This window comes from Heterodontus francisci, chromosome 38, assembly GCF_036365525.1.
Source record: "Heterodontus francisci isolate sHetFra1 chromosome 38, sHetFra1.hap1, whole genome shotgun sequence".
Taxonomy (NCBI): Eukaryota; Metazoa; Chordata; class Chondrichthyes; order Heterodontiformes; family Heterodontidae; genus Heterodontus; species Heterodontus francisci.
Window position 1 is genome coordinate 18,335,365 of NC_090408.1, and position 22,252 is coordinate 18,357,616.

General features: G+C 43.4%; 1 protein-coding gene across 9 annotated transcripts in view; it reads left to right on the forward strand.

Annotated features, from left to right (window-relative positions):
* Positions 1–22,252, forward strand: part of LOC137352407 (multiple C2 and transmembrane domain-containing protein 2-like) — a 455,261-nt gene that overhangs the window by 332,914 nt on the left and 100,095 nt on the right. The window contains exon 18 of one of the 9 annotated variants that reach the window (XM_068017775.1): positions 7,322–8,886. The exons of the other annotated variants lie outside the window; for them this stretch is intronic. Within the exon in view, the coding sequence (XP_067873876.1) occupies positions 7,322–7,351 (30 nt within the window). The 3' untranslated portion in view covers positions 7,352–8,886. Of the gene's footprint in view, positions 1–7,321; positions 8,887–22,252 lie in introns of those variants that run through there. 9 annotated transcript variants of the gene reach the window in all.

Below are 22,252 nucleotides of genomic sequence, written 5' to 3' on the forward strand. Positions count from 1 at the left end.
CTCACCAGGTCGTAACAATACAGTGTAAAAGGAGGGGTGGGGCCGATTAGGGACCAAAATAAGGATTTACATGTGGATGCAGAGGGCATGGCTGACATAGTATATGAGTACTTTGCCTCTGACTTTACCAAGGAAGAACATGCTGTCAAAGTCATAGTGAAAGAGGTAGTTGAGACACTGAATGGACTAACAGTTGATAAAGAGGAGGTATTGGAAAGGCTGACTGTACTTAAAGTTGATAAGTCACCAGGATGGGATGGGATGCATCCGAGAATAGTGAGGGAACTAGGATGGGAATTGTGGAGATAGTGGCCATCATCTTCCAATCCTCCGTAGATACAGGGGTGGTGACAGAGGACTGGAGAATTGCAAATGTTCTATCCTTGTTCAAAAAAGGGTGCAAGGATAAACCCAGCAACTACAGACCTTCTCGAGGGCAATTAGGGATGGGAAATAAATGATGGCCTTGCCAGTGATGTTCACATTCCAAGAATGAATTTATAAAATGGTCAGTCAGTTTAACTTTGGTGGTGGGCAAGCTTTTAGAAGCTATAATCTGGAACAAAATTAACAGTCACTCAGACAAATGTAGATTAATTAGGGAAAGCCAGCACATATTTGTGAAAGGCAAACAATGTTTAAATAACTTGATTGTATTTTTTGATGAGGTAACAGAAAGGGTTGATGAGGGTAATGTGTATGATATGGTATATGTGGATTTCCAAAAGTGCCACATAACAGGCTTGTCAGCAAAATTGAAGCCCATGGAATAAAAGGGATAATGGCAGCATGGTTACGAAGTTGGCTGAGTGACAGGAAACAGAGAGTAGTGGTGAACGGTTGTTTTTCGGACTGGAGGAGCGAATACAGTGGGGTCCCCAGGGATCGGTGTTAGGACCACTGCTTTTCTTCGCCAATATTAATGACCTAGACTTGGGTGTACAGGGCACAATTTTAAACTTTGCAGATGTCACAAAACTTGGAAGAAATGAAGTAATGTGAATTGTGAGGAGGACAGTGATAAACTTCAAGAGGATGTGGACAGGCTGCTGGAATGGACAGACACATAGTCGATGAATTTTAATGCAGAGAAGTGTGAAGTGATACATTTCAGTAGGATGAATGAGGAGAGGCAATATAAAATAAAGGATACAATTCTAAAGGCGCAGGAGCAGAGGGACCTGGGGGTACAGGTGCACAAATTGTTGAAGGCAGGGCAGGTTGAGCAAGTGAGGAATATGGGATCCTAGGCTTTATAAATAGAGGAATAGAGTACAAAAGCAAGGAAGTTATAGTGAACCTTTCCAAAACAATGGTTAGTCCTCAACTGGAGTATTGTGTCCAGTTCTGGGCACCACACTTTGGGAAGGGTGTGTGAAGGCTTTAGAGAGGGTGCAGAAAAGACTTATGAGAATAGTTCCGGGGATTAGTGCTTCAGTTATGTGGATAGATTGGAGAAGCAGGGGTTGTTCTCTTTAGAGAAGAGAAGGTTGAGAGGAGATTTGATAGTAATGCTCAAAATCATGAGGGGTCTGGACAGAGTAGATAGGGAAAACAGTTCCCATTGGCAGAGGGGTCGAGGACCAGAAGACACTGATTTAAGGTGAATGGTGAAAGAACTAAAGGCGACATGAGGAAAAACTTTTTTACGCAGTGTGTGGTTAGAATCTGGAATGCACCGCCTGTGAGTGCGGTGGAGGCAGATTCAATCAATGCTTTCAAAAGGGAATTAGTTAGTATCTGAAGAGAAAAAATTTGCAGGGCTACGGAGAAAGGGCGGGGGTATGGAACTAGGTGAGTTACTCTTGCAGAGAGCTGGCATGGACATGACCGATCGAAAAGCCTCCTTCTGTGCTGTAACCATTCTATGATTCTATGAAATCCCCTTATAATTACAAACGTGTGTGCATATATGTGTGCGACAATTTACATTCATAAGAACATAAGAAGTGGAACCGGAGTAGGCCATTCGGCCCTTCAAGCCTTCGCTGCCAATCAATACAATCATGGCTGATTTTCTAACTCAACTCCACCATCGCACACTCTCCGCATATATTGAATGTACTCTGACTGAACAGCCATTGCCTCAAACAGTTTAGTGCCGATTAGTACCAGCAATAGTCAACCTTTTTGGGGAATCATTTTGTAAAAATTAAATGCTTATTTTGGATTTTTTCATTCTGGATTTGTTTGCTTTTTTTAAAAAAAAGGTTTGGACCGTGGATCTTTTAAATCTCGGCATATTTCCTCCCCTCTCTTGAGTTTGTGGAGCTGTAATTCCTGCTCTTCATATATTATGTGTTGGCCTGCGTTGTGTCTTTTTTCTGTTTGGCACACTCTGTTTGTTGTATTAAAGTGCAGTTTCACATTTCAGGAGATGCTTTTACTTTTGTTCACTGATCCATGCAGGAAATTGGAATCACAGCTCCTTCTGGATCCCACAAGTGCACAAAAATAGGCCACTGAACTACAGCCAGCTCTAGACTATATAAAGCAGATCTTTATTCCATTCCTAATATGCAATAATAATAAATATTGTTTTGATTCAACCTTAATACGTAAAAGCATGTTAATTATTCCAAGGAAGCCCAATATTGCTTTTCCACTGTATGAAGTCACTGCATGTGCACAGAATGACAGCCCAGTTCAGCTAACACTCCTGCTTAAAAGCCTAGAGGGAGCATTACATGTCCAGCCATCTGATCTATCATCCGGGAGGTCGAATGGTGTTAATGCATCCAGCACAGATTACAGACCCCCTCTAGATGTTGCTAATGCAAGACACACTTTGTGAAGTATTTAAATGGACACCAAAGGTGATGGTTCATGTCAAGCAGCCTTTAGAAAGGCTGAGGGTGGATCTCATTCTCTATAAACATAAAGATTGAGAAACCTGAGCACTGATAACACACTAAAGCGTGGCTCATACTGTAGGTGACAATTCTGACAGCTTGTTTATCTCACCTTTACCTGTCTTGTAAACTATGACCTGATGTAACATAGTGACAGCTGACATTTGAATGGAAGAGGCATTCTGACAGTAACATTTAAGCCGTGCCATGTTGTGTCAAAAAAATTACTGCTTATTAATGGATAAAGAGTATTAACACTGACCAGAGATGCTAAGGCTGCAAGCTCTTACCTTCTCTCACCCTTCAAGTATGGAAAGTTATCTTCAGCTTTCTGCATATGCACATCTTTTCTTTCATGTGACGTTTACAGCTGTGAATCTTTGTAACTTTCTAGTAATTAAATCAGAAAACAGAAGAACATATTTCAATTTCTAAGGGACGGGGGAATTAAACTGAAATGCTATCAATTGTTTGCTTCGGAAATGCTATTGTTGTCTTCAGAGGAGTTGAAAATATTAGGGAGCTTCCACAGCGATGATCTAATCCCCTCCCGTTACTTCAGCGGGAAAAGGTGGAAACCTTCAACATGATCATCCACCCTGTTTATGCAGGGCACTTGTCGAGTTCCTGCCCAATTTACTGTGGAAGATTGGGAGAACGCCTGCAGAAATTACACCCCACAGTCCTGCAAAAACGTAAAGGGGTAGAAATTCATCGTGGGCAGCAATGCATTGACCGCCCATTTTATGCCCCATCTGATAGTTGCATTGCGGTCAATAGAGTTAAATATTGGATAGGGCGTATAACAGGCAGGTCAACGCGATATCGCCACTTTTCCATTAAGAAAGACTTGCATTTACATAGCGCCTTTTACAACATCAGGACATCCCAAAGTGCTTTACAACTGATGAAGTACTTTTCAAGTATAGTCACTGTTGTCATGTAGGAAATGTGGCAGCCAATTTGCACATAGCAAACTCCCACAAACAGCAATGAGATAATAACCTGGAAATTTTTTTTTTTAGTGATGTTGATTGAGGGATAAATATTGGCCAAGACACTGGGGAGAACTCCTCAGCTCTTTTTCGAAATTGTGCCACATGATCTTTTACATCCATCTGCAAGAGCGGACGGCTCTTCGGTTTACCATCTCATCTGAGTGACGACACCTCCGACAGTGCAGCACTCCCTAAGTACTGGAATGTCAGCCTAAATTTTTTGTGCTTGCATCTTTGGGGTGGGACTTGAACCCACTGCCTTCAGACTTAGAGGCAAAGGGGGGAGTTTTATGTTTGGAGGTGGGGAGAGCAAAAATCAGGTGGAATGATGGTGGGGGGGTGGAGGATCCCGTCTTCCCGCCTCCGCCGAAATTAAGTCTGAATGGCCTTCCCGCCCGTGACGCCAATTGAGGCCCTTAAGTGGGCAATTAGTGCCCAATTAAGGGCCCTTTCCCGCTACTGCCACAATTAGCTGAGCAGTGGGCGGGCCTGTTGCGCACGGGAAGCATGGCAAGAAAAACCATGTGGGTTGCTTGCTGGCTCCGGGTGGGGGCGCTGGGGGTGGTCTGTCATTAAAAGGCACTGCCTGAACGAGGGACCCGACATCAGGAAGGGGGGCCTGCTGAAAGCCACCCCTTGCCCTTGCTACATACCTCCATACAACCCCCCTACTCCACAACCCCCACCCTGCGAGACTCCTCCCGCCCTGACCTACCAGTGGCCTGGGTCCAGCGTCACTAATCGGCCTCGGGTGGGTGCTCCACCGGCAGCAGCCACTGCCTCTGTGGTGGCGCTGCACATTTAAAGAGCTGCCGGCCTCTGATTGGCCAGCAGCTCTCCGAGGGCAGGAGTTCCGTCACCGGGGTCCTTGATCCCGTGGAAGGCCTGCTGCTGTCCAGTTAAGTGCCTAATTGGAACTTGATTCGGCAGGCTTCCCACAGAAGGGGCAAAGTGGGGTTCTCGGTGCTTTTGTCGGACATCAAGACCCCCATTGCCTGGATAAAATCCCAGCCGAGAGTGCTACCCACTGAGCCACAGCTAACGCATTAGCATCCAAGACGACTCTCTACCCCAAAACGTTTACTTTTGCGTTTTCCTTTCTCTAAAATATTTATGTGAATGGTAATGAAAGTTACTGCTTTCAAAGTACCCCTGCACGTTAAGAGTTTTTAAGCCTTTGCTTGCTGAAAAGACCAAGTGACATTGGATCTCAGGATATTAGCTCAACAGGAAACCCATGTAAGTAATATTTTGATTTAGCCAATAAACACTTGGATGGAGTAGCACTTGGTGGAGTGAAGGCGAAGTGTTCCTGAGCTGTGTAGTATCTGAAGTGAACAATGCTAGTTTTAAATGTGTTGAATGATCTTGAGTTGCATGTCCCTCTGAGGTTAGTAGCTGTCCAATAATCATTTAAAAAGTTGATAATGGACCTTCTTAGCCTGTGTTGATTTTCACAGAGCTCATCCTTGAATTTGAAAATGTATAAAATTTATATTTGACTTAAAGCACTTTTCAGATGAAGTGTTAAACTGAGGCCCCATCTGCCCTCTCAGGTGGATGTAAAAAAAATCCGATGGCGTTATCTCAAAGAAGCACAATGTTATTCCCGGTGTCCTGACCAATATTTATCCCTTAACCAAAATCCGTCAAGCAGATGATCTGGTCAGTCTCATTGCTGTTTGTGGGACCTTGCTGTACACAAATTGGTTGTCACATTTCCTACACTATAAGAGTGACAACACTTCAACACTACTTAATTGTATGTCCTGAGGTGTGGTAGCAATGCCAGTTCTTTTACCAATCTTAGCCTCCAGAACCTGAACCACTCTCAGTTAGATTGTGCATTACTTTAGGGTTGGGCAGCTGGCCAGCATTACCCAAAGCATATTCTGGTGTCACCATTTCAGGAATGGAAGCCATTGATTACAGTAGAAAAAGCACAGAGTGAAATGCACAATGATGTAGCCAACTGCTTGGTGTGAAAAACATTTTGACATGCCTAAACCTTTGCATTCCATTGTCCTAGCACCGCCTTAGGCACTTGGCCTCATGCACAATGGGGCCCAGGCTGCGGGCTACTGTGCACTACTGCACAAATGTCTGACTGAACAATTGCTTAGAGTGTGATGAAAGTGACAGTCTTGCTTTTTGCCTCCTCCATAATTCTCCAGACTTCTTTGTTACTGCAAGGTGTGCTCAGCTACCAGACTGATGAAAGACTGACAAAACACTCACCTTTAATAGAGGTTGGCAGATACCAGTCATATGGTACTGCGATGCAAACCTGCTGCCTGTTCAATTAAGGCCTTTACGTATTTGTGCTAAAATGTGGTATTTTTATTCAAATGATCTCTGTCCATGTGCAGTGCCCGCTGAATGTTAATATGGCTGGGTTTCAAAAGGTGATGTAAGTATTTTAGCCCAATTATGAAATTTATTAATAACATACTCAATTTAAAATTATTTGAAAATTTGCAGAGTTTATCTTTTGAGAGCCGAACCATATTAATATTCAGCGGATGCCACCTATGGACAGAAATAATTAATAAAAGTTGCACACTTTAGCAAAAGGCTCATATTTTATTTATTAGTTTTGCATCTCCATTAAAACTACAGTCAGATCTTATTATTACAAACTAGCAGGCTTGGCAGTGTTATCAGGAGCTCCTCTATACTTTGAGATTCTCTCCTGACTTCAGTTGACCTTCAGTGAAGACCAGAGAATAAGTTAGTTATAATGAGGCAGGACGGGATTCAAAGTGCTCATTTGCTAGCCTTATGTACTGATTGTACAAGAGACACCTTGTAATCCGCACATGATATCAGCATTGTAGCCTCACGCGGTCATTTCCTTGTCAGGTTTGGTGTTTCCATGTCTCTTTTAATGTTTTGTTCTGTTTTCAAATACCATTTTTCTTCTGATTATTTCTCTTTTTTGCTTTATGTTAAAAAGGGGCCCAGTTGAGACCATTTCTGTGGGTGGGCGGGTGCCTAATGGCATAGGCTGTGCCTTGATTGTGGTGGGGCTGGTCACGGGTATGTGGCACGAGGTGGCATCAGCTGCACTTCAAAACTGTCTCTAGGTGTAGCTGATGACCTAGAGTGTTGTGTCATTCTGCATCTTGTCAATGGGGCTAAGCTGACTCCTTGAAGAAGGCTGGGGATTGATGCATGTCTGCGAATTAGGCTGTTTAGTTGAGGCCAGTGCACAACATGGTAAATTTTCCTGTTTTTCTGTTTTAAGCACCCATAGGCTATGGCAATGAAATCTGTTTTGCTTTGTTCACTGAATGCTTGCCCGTGGAACTGACCCCATGCTTCTGCTCCACATTTGTTCTCTTCAATACAGCTGCAAGTGTTTTGCACCTTTGTTCTGCCCAGTACTTGAAAATAATCTAGCTGTTGTCAATAATTATGAGTTGACCCATTTTTAAGCATTCGCTTCAATTTTTTCCCCCCTTTTTACAGCTGTGTGTCACTGTCAGCTTCCAGCCGTGAAAAGTAGCTTTATTGACATCGGTTCAATCTTCACTCTGACCAGCAGGGAGTGATTATGAGTCAGCAGAAACAAGAAAGTAAAAAATCAGTTTGTAATATAATGTCATGTCTGTTATTGTGAAGTTGATACATTTTCATTTATTCTGATAATGGTTGTGTTTCCCAGTAATCCATTTCTCCTGATTGCCCAGTTATTAAAGAATGTAGTTATTGCCCTTTACATGTTTAACTCTACAAAAACTTGCCTTTTACGTGTAAAATGTATCTGGTTTCTAACTAGGATCATGTGGAACATTTTTCCTTGTGTAGGAATGTTTTCCTTTTGCTGTATAAACCCTGAAGGCAGCTTTGTACGTTCAGTCAGGCATGTTTTTTTCCCTTTAAATCCGCAGTGCTTGAACTGATAGTTTAAACACATTCCCCCTCTTCTCTGCCACCCAGAAGGCCACTTTTTCTTTCTCCAACAGCCCTGTTGTGAATGTTATAAAGCAACCTGACACTTGGGCTTCGGGTTTCGAAACAGTCTGGGGAACGCACCTGAGCTCGCACTTTGGGACTGTATAAATTTTAATAGTGACGCATAACCTGGGAACTCGATGCTGACATGTCTTACTGTGAGCGGTGGTGATATTTTGGGCCAAGTTGGTTCACTGATGTGCAATGTTTCTGTTCAGGAATTTCAACCCTTATCAATTCTCTCTGTTATCTTCGATCTAGGTTTGCTCATTTAACTGTAAAGTTATATCCTGAACAACAAAGATGACTTACACAGCTGAGCTATTCAAGGAAAGCTCAGCACCTGTGTTCTCACTGTTGAATGAATTGCTTCAGAATATTAACCCTTTGGTCTTCCAGTGAACTTGTCAGAATGTAATGTTACAACTACTAAACTCCTGTCTATCAGTTCAGCAGTGACCAAGGGGCCAGTTTTGGTTTCAGAACTTACATACAGTTTGACCGTTACTCCTTGGCCACTCTCACTAGGTTTAGCATGCCAACTGAGGCAAAGACCCCGGGGTATGGAGCTTTGAACCACTAGTGAGAGCCTGGATGTGTTGTGACCAGCTGTTGTAATATCATCCTTCTGAGAATGGTTGTTTGCCATGCAAAGATGCAACACACCCATACGATAGGGGTTTATTGCTTAATAATGAAACCTTATTTACCAAGAAAGTTTTCACAAAGATGGCTGATTCTTATTCACTACTGATCTAAAACTGGCATGTTATGACTGTAAAAAGGACTGTGTACTAATATTGTGCACACTGTTTTAGATTACATCTGATTCACGACCGCTTATTTTTGAAACCAAAGCAGCTTGCAATGTTGAGATTGACTATTTCCTGTAGCCGAGATGGAATTAAAACTTTTAAAAATATGGTACACTTAAAAATGAAATGCTATGTGGCTGGTTTCATTGGATTGGAGTCTAATTGTATTCTTCCCTAAGGGCTAAACAATGAAATATTTATGATTAGATCACTATTTTAAGTGGTTTGTAATTTAGTTACAACGGGATTGTTGTTCAATTAAATTATATAGTAGCTAAACCAAGCATTGGATTTTTTTTTTTATCTAATTGAGGACTGAACTTCACTGTTTTACATTCCACTTTCACTGTAAATTCTTGGGTGAAATTTGGGCAATCTTATGGTTATGGAATACGAGAAGTTACATTTATATAGAGCCTTTCATGACTTCAGGACATTGCAAAGTGCTTCACAGCCAATGGATTACTGTTTTGTAGTCACTCTTGTGCTGTAGACAGACAAGGCAACTAAATTCTGCATAGCAAGCTCCCACAAACAGTTCTGAGGAGAAATAGCAGATGATTTGTTGAGGTGGAATTAGTTAAAGGATAAATGTTGGTCAGGATACTAGAAAACCATTGCCAATCTTCTTCAAGGAGTCCCATGGGATGTTTTATTATTCACCCGAGTAGGTGGATAGGAACTCAGTTTGACATCTCATCTGGACAGCATCTCTGACCGTGTTAGCCTCGCTTATGCACTCAAGCCTGAGAACTTATATATGTTTAGAGGCACAGCACAGAGCTAGAATACTTAGTGAGTGCTTTATATCGGTGTTTACTAAGGAACAAGATGCTGACAAAATATTGGTAGACACAGGGTTGATAGACTTACTGGATGAGGTGAAAATTGAAAGGCAGGTGTACCGGAAATGCTGGCGCTGCTAAGAGTGGATATGTCGCTTGGTCTGGATGACTTGCATCCCAGGTTGCGAAAGGAAGTGGGGGTGAGGATTAGAGTGTGGTAAATGTGGCAGCCTTATTCAAGAAAGAGTGTGAGGACAATCCCAGCAACTACAGGCCAGTTAGTTTAACATCAGTGATGAATAAGGTTTTAGAAACAATAATCAAGGAAAAAAAATTAACAGGCACTTGGAGAGTTTTGAGTTAATTAAGGAGAGCCAGCACAGATTTGTAAAAGGCAGATCGTATTTGACTAATCTAACTGAATTTTTTGATGAAGCACCAGAGAAGGTTGATGAACGGAATGCAATGGACGTTGTCTATATGGATCTTAAGAAAGCGTTTGACAAAGTACCACATAAAAGGCTGGTTAACAAAATTGAGGCTCATGGAAAAGGAGGGTCAGTGTCAGCTTGGATAAAACATTGGCTTAAGGTCAGAAAACAATGAGTCATGGTAAATGGCTGTTTTTCTGACTGGAGGATGGTAGATAGTGGTGTTCCCCATGGTTCAGTGCTGGAACCACTGCTTTTTTTTGATTATGTATAAATGACTTGGATATTGAGGTACAGAGTAAAATTTCAAAACTTGCCAATGATAGCAAACTTGGCGGAGTGGCAAATAGTGAGCATAATACCAATCAACTGCAACAGGACATAGATAGGCAAGCGGAATGGGCAGACAAGTGGCGAATGAAATTTAATAGAGAAGTGTCAGATGATGCATTTTGGCAGAAGTAATAGGGTAAGGCTATATAGATTAATGACACAGTTCCAAAGAGTAGTACCTAGATCTTTGAAGGTGGCAGGACATATTGAGAGAGTAGTTAGCAAAGCATAAGGGAACTTGGGCTTCATAAATAGAGGTATTGAGTACAAAAGCAGGGAAGTTATGCTGAATATTTCTAACGCTCTGGTTAGGCCACAACTAGAGTATTGCATTGAGTTTTTGTTACCGCACTTTAGGAAAGATATGAGGGTCCTTGAGAAGGTGCAGAGATTTACCAGAATGGTTCCAGGGATGAGGGAATCTAGCTACAAGGTTAGGTTAGAGAAGCTGGGGTTCTCCTTGGAGCAAATGAGGTTGAGGGGAGATCTCATAGAGGTGTACAAGATTATGACAGGTTTAGATAAGTTAGACAAAGAGAAACTGTTCCCATTAGCTATGAGGACTAGGGAACACAGATTGAAGGTTTTGGGCAAGAGATACAGTGGGTCTGTGAGGAAGAACTTCTTTAGGCAGTGAGTGGTCATGATCCAGAACTCACTGCCTACAAGGTTAGTGGAAGCGGAGACAATCAATGTTTTCAAAAGTAGATTGGATAAGTACTTGAGGGAATTAAGATTGCAGGGCTACAGGGATAGACTGGGCAGTGACTGATTGGATTGTTCTATACACAGCCAGCATGGACTCAATCGGCCAAATGGCCTCTGTGCCTTAATTTGACCTTCTGACACAGAAGTGAGGGTTCGCTGACTGAACTAAGATGACACTTGTAATTTAATTTCTTACAGTTTGATTGTTAGATCAGCCTTAAAATCAATAATTGTTTGCATCCTAGCTCAACATGAAAGATAAGCATTCCGTCATACCATGCTATATTTGAAAATGCACAACTTTATTTAGTGGGGTGAAGCTGCCTTGATAGCACAGATTGTTCAGATAGACGTCTCTGTTACTAGATTTCATTGTCTGAAGACTCCAGCCGAAGAATAATGTCGATTAGTGCTGAGAGTTACAGGTGAACTTAGTTCTGATGTTTTATTTTAATTGCCACTTATTGCAGATTATACTTTTCCCACTCGAGCACAGGAACACCTCAAGAAACTGCCAGATCAAAAGGGAGAGAATATTTAAGCACTGTAAAAATGCATAAAGCCGTTATTTTTAATCAATAAAATTCTAATCAAGACGCTTGTCTGTTCCCTCATAATAGAAATTTCGATTAAGGGAAACAAATCCTTGCAAAGGAATATGAAACACAGGGCTGATTTAAAGTTTGGTACAGAACCAGAGCTAATTTAGCAACTACCAATCTGAAAGGTTCTGTAGTATGGAGAATGGAAAGTCCAGTGTTCACTGGTTTTAATTGACTGCATTGTTAGGGAAATGAAGAACAAGTACTATTAATTCTGAGCTGTAAATATTACTGTGTAGCTTTGTAAGTGCAAATATTCTTTCCTTGTCCTTCATTTTCAAGCTTGTTTTCTCCTCCCCCACTCCCAGCCCAGAAAACATTCCTGATAGAAAGGAGATGCATCAAGTCTGTTTCTTGGCTATTATCAGTCCTGCTGTTGGACTAGTCGGTAAACCTTCAAGTAACTGCCTCCAAATTATAGAATCGTAGAATGGTGCAGCAGCACAGGAGGAGGTCATTCGACACATCGTGCTTGTGCCAGGTGTTTGAAAAAGTAAATCAATTGGTCCGACTTGCCCTGCTCTTTTCCCATAGCCCTGCAATTTTTCCCTTTCTCTAATTCTGTCTTGGAAGTAACTATTAGAAAGAAAACTTCTCAACAAGAGCAACCTCCACTCTGCCCTCTGTCCCTTAACTGCAAGGCTGATATCAGGGTCTCGCTATTCGATGGTACGTGTATAAGCACGCTGATGTCATGGACTCCCCGTGAATGCTAATGTGTATACAATACCTGTAAAGCCTAAAATCAGTAACTATTGTGGGAGCAATGGTGACGGGTGGGATTTATCACAGGATCAATGCATTTTCCATATTGTAAACTGGAACTGCTGCACTATCTCAAGCTACTGTTCTGTACAGCTCTCCCAGAGTTTAAGACAGCCCTAATTTACAATGCTTTAATCCTACTTGCAAATGCACCTTTTGTAATTTATAATTAGAGATTGGGTAATTATCTGCTCTCAATATTTAAACAGTAATAGTAGCTCTTTTTATGTTTTAATCTTTAGTTTTAAGTTTGCAAAAAATTGTTAGTGATTACATCCAATATTTGTTTATGTTGCCCCTATTACTTTTCAGATGTGGGTATGTTGCAGTAGATTAATTGCTTATTTTCTATTTAAGCACTGGTATACCCTCCCTAAACATTTCCACCTCTCTACCTCACTTTCCTCTTTTTAAGACACTCCTTTTAAACCTACCTCTTTGACCAAGCTTTTGGTCATCTGGACTAATATCTCCTTATGTAACTTGTTTTATAATGCTCCCATGAAGTGCCTTGAGACGTTTGAGTCCACAAAAGGTGCTATATAAATATAAGTTGCTCTTCTTGTTTCCCCCACCTTGAATACAGTCTACTTCAATAAATCTTTTTTCTCTAAAATTTTGAACTATCCAATCATTTATGTTAAGTACAGTCCATAACACAACAGAGTGTGAATTTAGTACTAAAAAAGGATGATTTAAATGAAAAGTATTTGAAATAAGAGTAAGTGGCTGTTCTGCTCCATTTAGCAGTGGAGTCGGACCTACTCTTGTCTTATCTTAAAATGCCACCTCTACTAGTCCAGCCACATACAGTTGGAATTTGCTGTTGAGGACCCTGAGTTCAAATATTTGTCTTATAGCTATCAGTCACCCCCGTTAAATTTTTTTCAGGGTCTCTCAGAAGTAACCAGGTCCGAGGATGCAGTCGCAAGGCTAAAGAGATAACGCTTCATGTCAAGTTCAATAATTCCCCCTGCTCCAACCTTCAGAATATTGAGCTAATTAAGATAATTGCAAAAGAACTAGTGTAAAGATGAGAAGGGTCGGTAGCCAAAGGAGACAGATTTAAGGACCAGAGCGGAAATGAGAATTTTTTTTATGCAGTGAGTTATGATCTGAAAGGTACGACCTGAAATGATGCTGGAAGCAGATTCAAAAGTAATTTTCAAAAGGGAATTGGCTAAGTATTTGAAAAGGGAAAATTTGTAGAGCTATAGGAAAATAGCAGGGGAGTGGGATTAATTGGACAGCTTTTTCAAAGTGCCAGCACTGGCAGGATGGACCAAATGGCCTCCTCTCTGTTCTGTAAGATTCTATGTCGGGTATTTCAACCCCCAAAAACTGATGTGTTAGGGTTGGGTGGGATGTAAAAATGTTAAAAATCTCAAACTTCACCCCAACCCTGCTCAAACCCGCACACTTCTGGAAGTGGGACGGAGGGCAGTCAACCAGCTCCCTAGCAGGAAGCAAGTCACTCATTTAAAAATCTGAATGAGGCTGTGTGCCTCAGATTGCACCATTTTAAATGTAACCCTGGCTGGCTGGCTGGCAGCTATAGGGAGGTGAGGACTGCAGGATCCAGCAGTTAAGTTTCTTTCCAGTTACCACATGAGGTATTCAAAATCATGAGGGGTCTGGACAGAGTAGAGAGAGAGAAATTGTTCCCAGTCGTGAAAGGATCGGGAACGAGAGGGCACAGATTTAAAGTATATGGTAAGAGAATCAAAAGTGACAGGAGGAAAAACTTTTTCAAGCAGCGAGTGGTTAAGGTCTGGAATGTACTGCCTGAGAACATGGTGGAGGCAGGTTCAATTGTAGCATTCAAAAGGGAATTAGACAGTTATATGAAAAGGAAGAATGTGCAGGGTTAGGGGGAGAAGGCAGGGAAATGGAACTGAGGGAAATGCTCCTCAATTGCGAATGGCCTTCTTCTGCAGTGTAATGATTCTGAGATTCTGTGTGATTCTGTTTTCCGATCCCTCCCTCCTCTCCCCACCCAACAGTCAGCCAGCCTCTCAACCTGGCTGGCTGTGGCTGGGAAACAGAGGCAAAAGAATGTTAATCAGTCCCTGTCATTAAATTTGGCAGGTTCTGAGGGAACAGTGAGGCGAGAGCAACTGCCCATGACATTAAGTATGGCATCAAGGAGCCCTAGTAAAACTGGAGTCAATGGGAATCAGGGGGAAAACTCTCCGCTGGTTGGAGCCATACCTAGCGCAAAGAAAGATGGCTGTGGATGTTGGAGGTCAGTCATCTCCGCTCCAGGACATCACTGCAGGAGTTCCTCAGGGTAGTGTCCTAGGCCCAATCATCTTCAGCTGCTTTATCAATGACCTTCCTTCAATCATAAGGTCAGAAGTAGGCATGTTCGCTGCTGATTATGCAATGTTCAGCACCATTCGCGACTGCTCAGATACTAATGCAGCAAGACCTGGACAATATCCAGGCTTGGGCTGATAAGTGGCAAATAACGTTTGCGCCACACGTGTCAGGCAATGACTATCTCAAACAAGAGAGAATCTAACCATCTCCCCTTGACATTCAATGGCATTACCATCACTATCAACATTCTGGGGGTTACCATTGACCAGAAACTGAACTGTAGCCATATAAATACCGTGGCTACAAGAGCAGGTCAGAGGCTAGGAATCCTGTGGCGAGTAGCTCACCTCATGACTCCCCAAAGCCTGTCCACCATCTACAAGGCACAAATCAGGAGTGTGATGGAATACTCTCCACTTGCCTGGTTGGATGCAATAACACTCAAGAAGCTCAACACCATCCAGGACACTTGATTTTCACCCCATCCGCAAACATTTACTCCCTCCACCAACGATGCACACTGGCAGCAGTGGGTACCATCTACAAGATGCACTGCAGCAACACAGCAAGGCTCCTTAGACAGCATCTTCCAAACCCATGACCTCTACCACCTCGAAGGATAAGTTGCATGGGAACACCACCACCTGAAAGCTCCTGTCCAAGCCACACACCATCCTGACTTGGAACAATATCGCCGTTCCTTCACTGTCGCTGGGTCAAAATCCTAGAACTCCCTTCCTAACAGTAGTGTGGGTGTACCTACCCCACATGGACTGCAGTGGTTCAAGAAGGAGGCTCACTACCACCTTCTCAAGGGCAATTAGAGATGGGCAATAAATGCTGGCCTAGCCAGCAATGCCCACATCCCATGAATGAATAAAAAAAGGTGCTCTTCCAGGTTTTCCAGCTGCAAAGCTGTCCTCACTCTCTCTCCCCACCTCCAAACGAATATGGGTACCTGTGATTTTATGAATACTCGATTTGCCTAAATAATTCTTTGCATACGCACCTACTTTTCAAGTCTCTCCCTGCGAGCGGATCTCCAAGAGAGCAAGACTACAGCTTCTGGCAGTGTAGGGATCCTGATGAACCAAGACAGCACGGAGTGGGCTTTGCCATCAGAAACTCTTTGCTCAGCATGATAGAGCCACCTTCAAATGGCTTGGAACGCTTACTGTCCTTCCGACTGCTCACCGCCTCTGGTCCAGTACACCCACTCAGCATCTATGCTCCAACACTCTGCTCCCCACTGAAGTTAAAGACCAGTTCTACGAGGAACTCCATAATATCATCAGTCGCATTCCCAATACTCAACATTTGTTCCTGCTGGGGGACTTTAACGCCAGGGTTGGGGCCGACCATGACACATGGCCCTCCTTCCTTGGGCGCTATGGCATTGGAAGGATGAATGAGAATAGACTTGAGTTGTGTACCTATCATAACCTCTGCATCACCAACTCGTTCTTTCATACTAAACCCTGTCACCGGGTTTCATGGAGGCACCCAAAATCACGTCGTTGGCACCAGCTGGACCTCATTGTCACAAGGCGAGCCTCTTTAAACAGCGTTCAAATCACACACAGCTTCCACAGTGCGGACTGCGACACCGACCACTCCCTGGTGTGCAGCAAGGTTACACTCAAACCAAAGAAGCTGCATCACTCCAAGCAGAAGGGCCGCCTGCGCATCAACACTAACAGAATTTCTTATCCACAGCTGTTACATAAGTTTCTAAATTCACTTGAAAAAGCCCTTCAAAACACACCTACAGGGGATGCAGAGACCAGGTGGGCCCACATCAGAGACGGCATCTATGACTCAGCAATGACCACCTATGGCAAATGTGAGAAGCAGAATGCAGACTGGTTTCAATCTCACTTTGAAGAGCTGGAACCTGTCATAGCCGCTAAGCGCACTGTACTGTTGAACTACAAGAAAGCCCTCAGCGAGTTAACATCCATGGCACCTAAAGCAGCCAGAAGCGCTGCACGAAGAACAGCCAGGCACTACGCAAATAACTACTGGCAACACCTATGCAGTCGTATTCAGCTGGCCTCCGACACCAGAAACATCAGAGGAATGTATGATGGCATTAAGAGAGCTTTTGGGCCAACCATCAGGAAGGTCTCCCCCCTCAAGTCTAAATCAGGGGACACGATCACTGACCAACGCAAGCAAATGGACCACTGGGTGGAGCACTGCCAAGAACTGTACTCCAGGGAAAATGTTGTCACTGAGACAGCCCTCAATGCAGCCCAGTCTCTGCCAGTCATGGATGAGCTGAACGTACAGCCAACAAAATCGGAACTCAGTGATGCCATTGATTCTCTAGCCAGCGGAAAAGCCCCTGGGAAGGACGGCATTACCCTTGAAATAATCAAGAGTGCCAAGCCTGCTATACTGTCAGCACTCCATGAACTGCTTTGCCTGTGCTGGGATGAGGGAGCAGTACCTCAGGACATGCTTGATGCCAATATCATCACCCTCTATAAGAACAAGGGTGACTGCAACAACTACCGTGGAATCTCCCTGCTCAGCATAGTGGGGAAAGTCTTCGCTCAAGTCTTATTAAACAGGCTCCAGAAGCTGGCCGAGCGCCTCTACCCTGAGGCACAGTGTGGCTTTCGAGCAGAGAGATCGACCATTGACACGCTGTTCTCCCTTCGCCAGCTACAGGAGAAATGCCTTGAATAACAGATGCCCCTCTACATTGCTTTCATAGATCTCACCAAAGCCTTTGAGCTCGTCAGCAGACGTGGCCTCTTCGAACTACTAGCAAAGATCGGATGTCCACCAAAGCTACTAAGTATCATCACCTCATTCCATGACGATATGAAAGGCACAATTCAGCATAGCGGCGCCTCATCAGACCGCCTTCCTATCCTGAGTGGCGTGAAACAGGGCTGTGTTCTCGCACCTACACTATTTGGGATCTTCTTCTCCCTGCTGCTCTCACATGCATTCAAGTCTTCAGAAGAAGGAACTTTCCTCCATACAAGATCAGATGGCAGGTTGTTCAACCTTGCCCGTCTAAGAGCGAAGACCAAAGTACGGAAGGTCCTCATCAGGGAACTCCTCTTTGCTGACGATGCTGCATTAACATCCCACACAGAAGAATGTCTGCAGAGACTCATTGACAGGATTGCAGCTGCCTGCAACGAATTTGGCCTAACCATCAGCCTCAAGAAAACGAACATCATGGGATAGGACGTCAGAAATGCTCCATCCATCAATATCGGCGACCACGCTCTGGAAGTGGTTCAAGAGTTCACCTACCTAGGCTCAACTATCACCAGTAACCTGTCTCTCGATGCAGAAATCAACAAGCGCATGTGAAAGGCGTCCGCTGCTATGTCCAGACTGGCCAAGAGGGTGTGGGAAAATGGTGCACTGACAGGGAACACAAAAGTCCGAGTGTATCAAGCCTGTGTCCTCAGTACCTTGCTCTATGGCAGCGAGGCCTGGACAACGTATGCCAGCCAAGAGCGACGTCTCAATTCATTCCATCTTCGCTGCCTCTGGAGAATCCTTGGTATCAGGTGGTAGGAACGTATCTCCAATGCAGAAGTCCTCGAGGCGGCCAACATCCCCAGCATATACACCCTACTGAGCCAGTGGCGCTTGAAATGGCTTGGCCATGTGAGCCGCATGGAAGATGGCAGGATCCCCAAGGACACATTGTACAGCCTGATTTTACTCTCCACTGAAGTCAAAAATTAACCCCATAATGTCCTTGCTCCATTGGTTGACGTCTTTAAGCGAAAAGAGCATTCGAAGATTAATGTGCTTTCTAATGCACAAGAGTCAATTTTGGGATGATGGGGTAGCAATTGTGGTGCTGAACTAACAACTCAAATCCTATCATATTACTCTGTTAAATTGAATTCAGTAAATCTGATAGTTAGTGTACTTGCATTAGGAAAATAAAATCACCATCGAATCTGTTGGATTGCTGTAAAAACCTGACTGGTTTCACTGCTGAAAAGGGGACCTTCCACTTCCAACTGCTCTGGCCTTCTGTCACGCTCGCCCACTGTATGCGATTGTCTCTTAACGTCCTCTGCAGTGGTGTAGCAAACCATTCTGTTATATAAGCATGCTCGGAGGTGCACCCAGGGGTGCAAGAAACGGGGCTTTGCTAGTGATACTGCCATCCAAGACCAAGGAAGGAATAAGTAACGAGTTATATGACAATGTCACTGAGTCGATGGTCGTAGGTAATGATATTAAACTATCAGCCCTGAAATGCGCCTCACAGAATCACAGGATCGTTACAGTGCAGAAGGAGGCCATTCAGCCTATCGTGTCTGCACCGGCTCTCTGAAAGAGCAACGTCCTCAGTTCCATTCCCCCGCCTTCTCCCTGTAACCCTGCATATTCTTCCTTTTCATATAACTGTCTAATTCCCTTTTGAATGCTTCAGTTGAACCTGCCTCCACCACGTTCCCAGGCAGCGCATTCCAGACCTTAACCACTCGCTGCATGAAAAAGTTTTTCCTCATGTCACTTTTGCTTCTGTTACCAAATACTTCAAATCTATGCCCTCATGTTCTTGATCCTTTCACAAGTGGGTACAGTTTCTCTCTATCTACTCTGTCCAGACCCCTCATGATTTTGAATACCTCTATCAAATCAGCTCTCAGCCTTCTCTTTTCCAAAGAAAACAGTCCTAACTTCTCCAGTCTGTCTCCATAACTGAAATTCCTCATCCCTGGAACCATTTTCGTGAATCTTTTCTGTACTGTCTCCAATGCCCTCACACCTTTCCTCAAGTGTGATGCCCAATATTGATTTAGATTTAGAGATACAGCACTGAAACAGGCCCTTTGGCCCACTGAGTCTGTGCCGATCATTAACCACCCATTTATACTAATCCTACACTAATCCCATATTCCTACCACATCCTCACCTGTCCCTATATTCCCTTACCACCTACCTATACTAGGGGCAATTTATAATGGCCAATTTACCTCTCAACCTGCAACTCTTTTGGCTGTGGGAGAAAACCGGAGCACCCGGAGGAAACCCACGCAGACACAGGGAGAACTTGCAAACTCCACGCAGGCAGTACCCAGAATTGAACCCGGGTCGCTGGAGCTGTGAGGCTGCGGTGCTAACCACTGTGCCACCGTGCCACCCATTATTGGACGCATTTTTCCAGCTGAGGCCGAACTAGTGCCTTATGCAAGTTCAACATAACTTCCTTGCTCTTGTACTCTATGCTCCTATTAATAAAGTCCAGGACACTGTGTGCTTTATTAACAGCTCTCTCAACCTGTCCTGCCACCTTCAATGACTTATGCACATATACACTTTGGTCCCTCTGCTTTTACAACCTCTTTAGAATTTATTCCATATTGTCTCTCCATGTTCTTCCTACCAAAACAAATCACTTCACATTTCTCTGCATTGGACTTCATCCGCCATCTGTCTGCCCATTCCACCAACTTATTTATGTCCTTTTGAAGTTCTGCACTATCCTCACAGTTCACAATGCTTCCAAGTTTCGTATCATCTGAGAACTGGATGTTCTTAGTATCCTGGCTTGCTTGGTAGCACATTAATTCTCCTCTGGTGTTCCTAGGACGTGTCCAAAACTGGCAGCAATGATATTGTTGCTTCTTCACTTGAGGGAAAACATTCTTGGTGATGATTACATCAGGTAAATTAATCCTAAACATAATCTGATAGCAGCTGGCCACACAGTTGTTCAGTCAGTCAGGATTCAAAGGCCTGTGTGAGAATCCTGAATTTTCAGCCAAAGTGTAAGGTTGTGAGGCAGAAAGACATGACCTTAGATTCATTTTTAAGGTCTAATGAGGGACAGGCTGCCTTTTATATGTCCTGAAAGATACCAGAGTTTCACCTGAGCAAGAACCATCCATTTGTATCTCACGATGCTCAAGATGTGTGAACTACTGATCTATTGCACCAATGTGAGGAATGTTGCATTTTGAATTTGAACTTCTTCCTTTCCGTCTGCCTGGAATGCATGTAAATCATTCAGAGCTGCGTCACACTGGCATTTCGTGGACTTAATTAGTCGGGTCTACTGATAGCCTTGCTTTGCATTGTCTTGCTTAAATATCAGTGTTCCAGTTACATTCATGACACATTTGGAATGTAGGGTCCACTATCTGTTTTCCTGTTATCTCAGATACTTTTTCCAGCTTCTCAGTAGTCAATAATACCTAATCTTGATTTAATTCAGTGCTAAATGTCTCTCTGATAGAAAGGGCTTTCCTGCAGTAGATTCCAGTTGTGATACTTTCATTTATATGGATTTTTTTTGTCAAATCACATTTGACATTTGGCACTAACGATGTTGTGGCCTGAGCTCAATGCCACTGGGTTGCTTGCCATGGTATTGGGTAAAATGAGAAATAATCTTTCATTCTCAGGACTGTGAGCAGTAAACTTTGGAGAAATGGGCTTGGACCATTGGTGAGTCCCCCCTCCGCTAGCTGGTAAATACACCTTAATGGCAGTATCACCGATATAATAACCAATGTAATGGTGGCCACGCTTTCAGCTGCTTGGGCTCTAAGCTCTGTACTTCACTCCCTGCCTCACAACCGCTCTCTCCACCTTTAAGGTGTTCTGTAAAACCTATCTCTTTGACCAAACTTTTGACCATTTGTCCTAATACCTCTGCATGCGATTTGGTGTCAGATCTTGTTTGATGCTGGTGTGAGTTGCCTTGGAGACATTTTACTATGTTAAAGGTGGTATACAAATGCAAGTTGTTGTAGTGACAGAGAGATTTCTGTTGTTCTATGGTGAGGGTAATGATGACAGTGTGTTTTGTCTGATCCCACCTCCCCCAGTCAGCAAGCTGTGTTTCAGTTGTCATGAGGCACTGGCAGCTCGCCAGTCACATTCAAATGAGGCCTGACCGCGAAAATGGCTCAGGCTTTTCCTAAGAGCTGGTTTCTTACTGTCCACTCGTTGTGTACTGTAGATAAAAATCAGCAACCCCTCCCTTCTTTGTTTTCATTGATCCTTTATTTAGATATTGATCTGATCAAATCTTAACAGAAGGAAGCCATTTGGCCCATCATGCCTGTGGCAGCTCTTTGAAAGAGCTACCACTTAGTCCCTCTCCCCTGCTCTTTCCCCATAGCCCTACAAATATTTCCTTTTCAAGTATTTATCCAGTTCCCTTTTGAAAGCTACCATTGAACCTGCTTTCACCACCCTTTCAGGCAGCGCATTCCAGATCATCATAACTCGCTACGTAAAAAACTTTCTCCTTATCTCACCTCTGGTTCTTTTATCAATGATCTTAAATATGTGTCTTCTGGATACTGACTTTCTTATCATTAGCAAACCCTCTCATAACTTTGAACCTGAATAATAAATCTCCCCTTAACTTTCTCTGCTTTAAGGAGAACAATCCCAACATTTCTAGTCTAACCACATAACTAAATTCCTGGTATCCTGTAAATCTGCTGTGCACCCACTCCAAAACCATGACATCCTTCCTGAAACGTGGTGCCCAGAATTGAATACAATACTTTGGCTGAGACCGAAATGCTGCTTTATAGTGGTTTAACTTTTATACTCTATGCCAAATAAAGTCAAGGATCCTGTATGGTTTTTTAATAGGCTGTGTTTGATGACAATGCTACCACTAGGTGGCGCTGCAGTAGCACATGCGCAAATGCAGCACGTGCCACTAAAA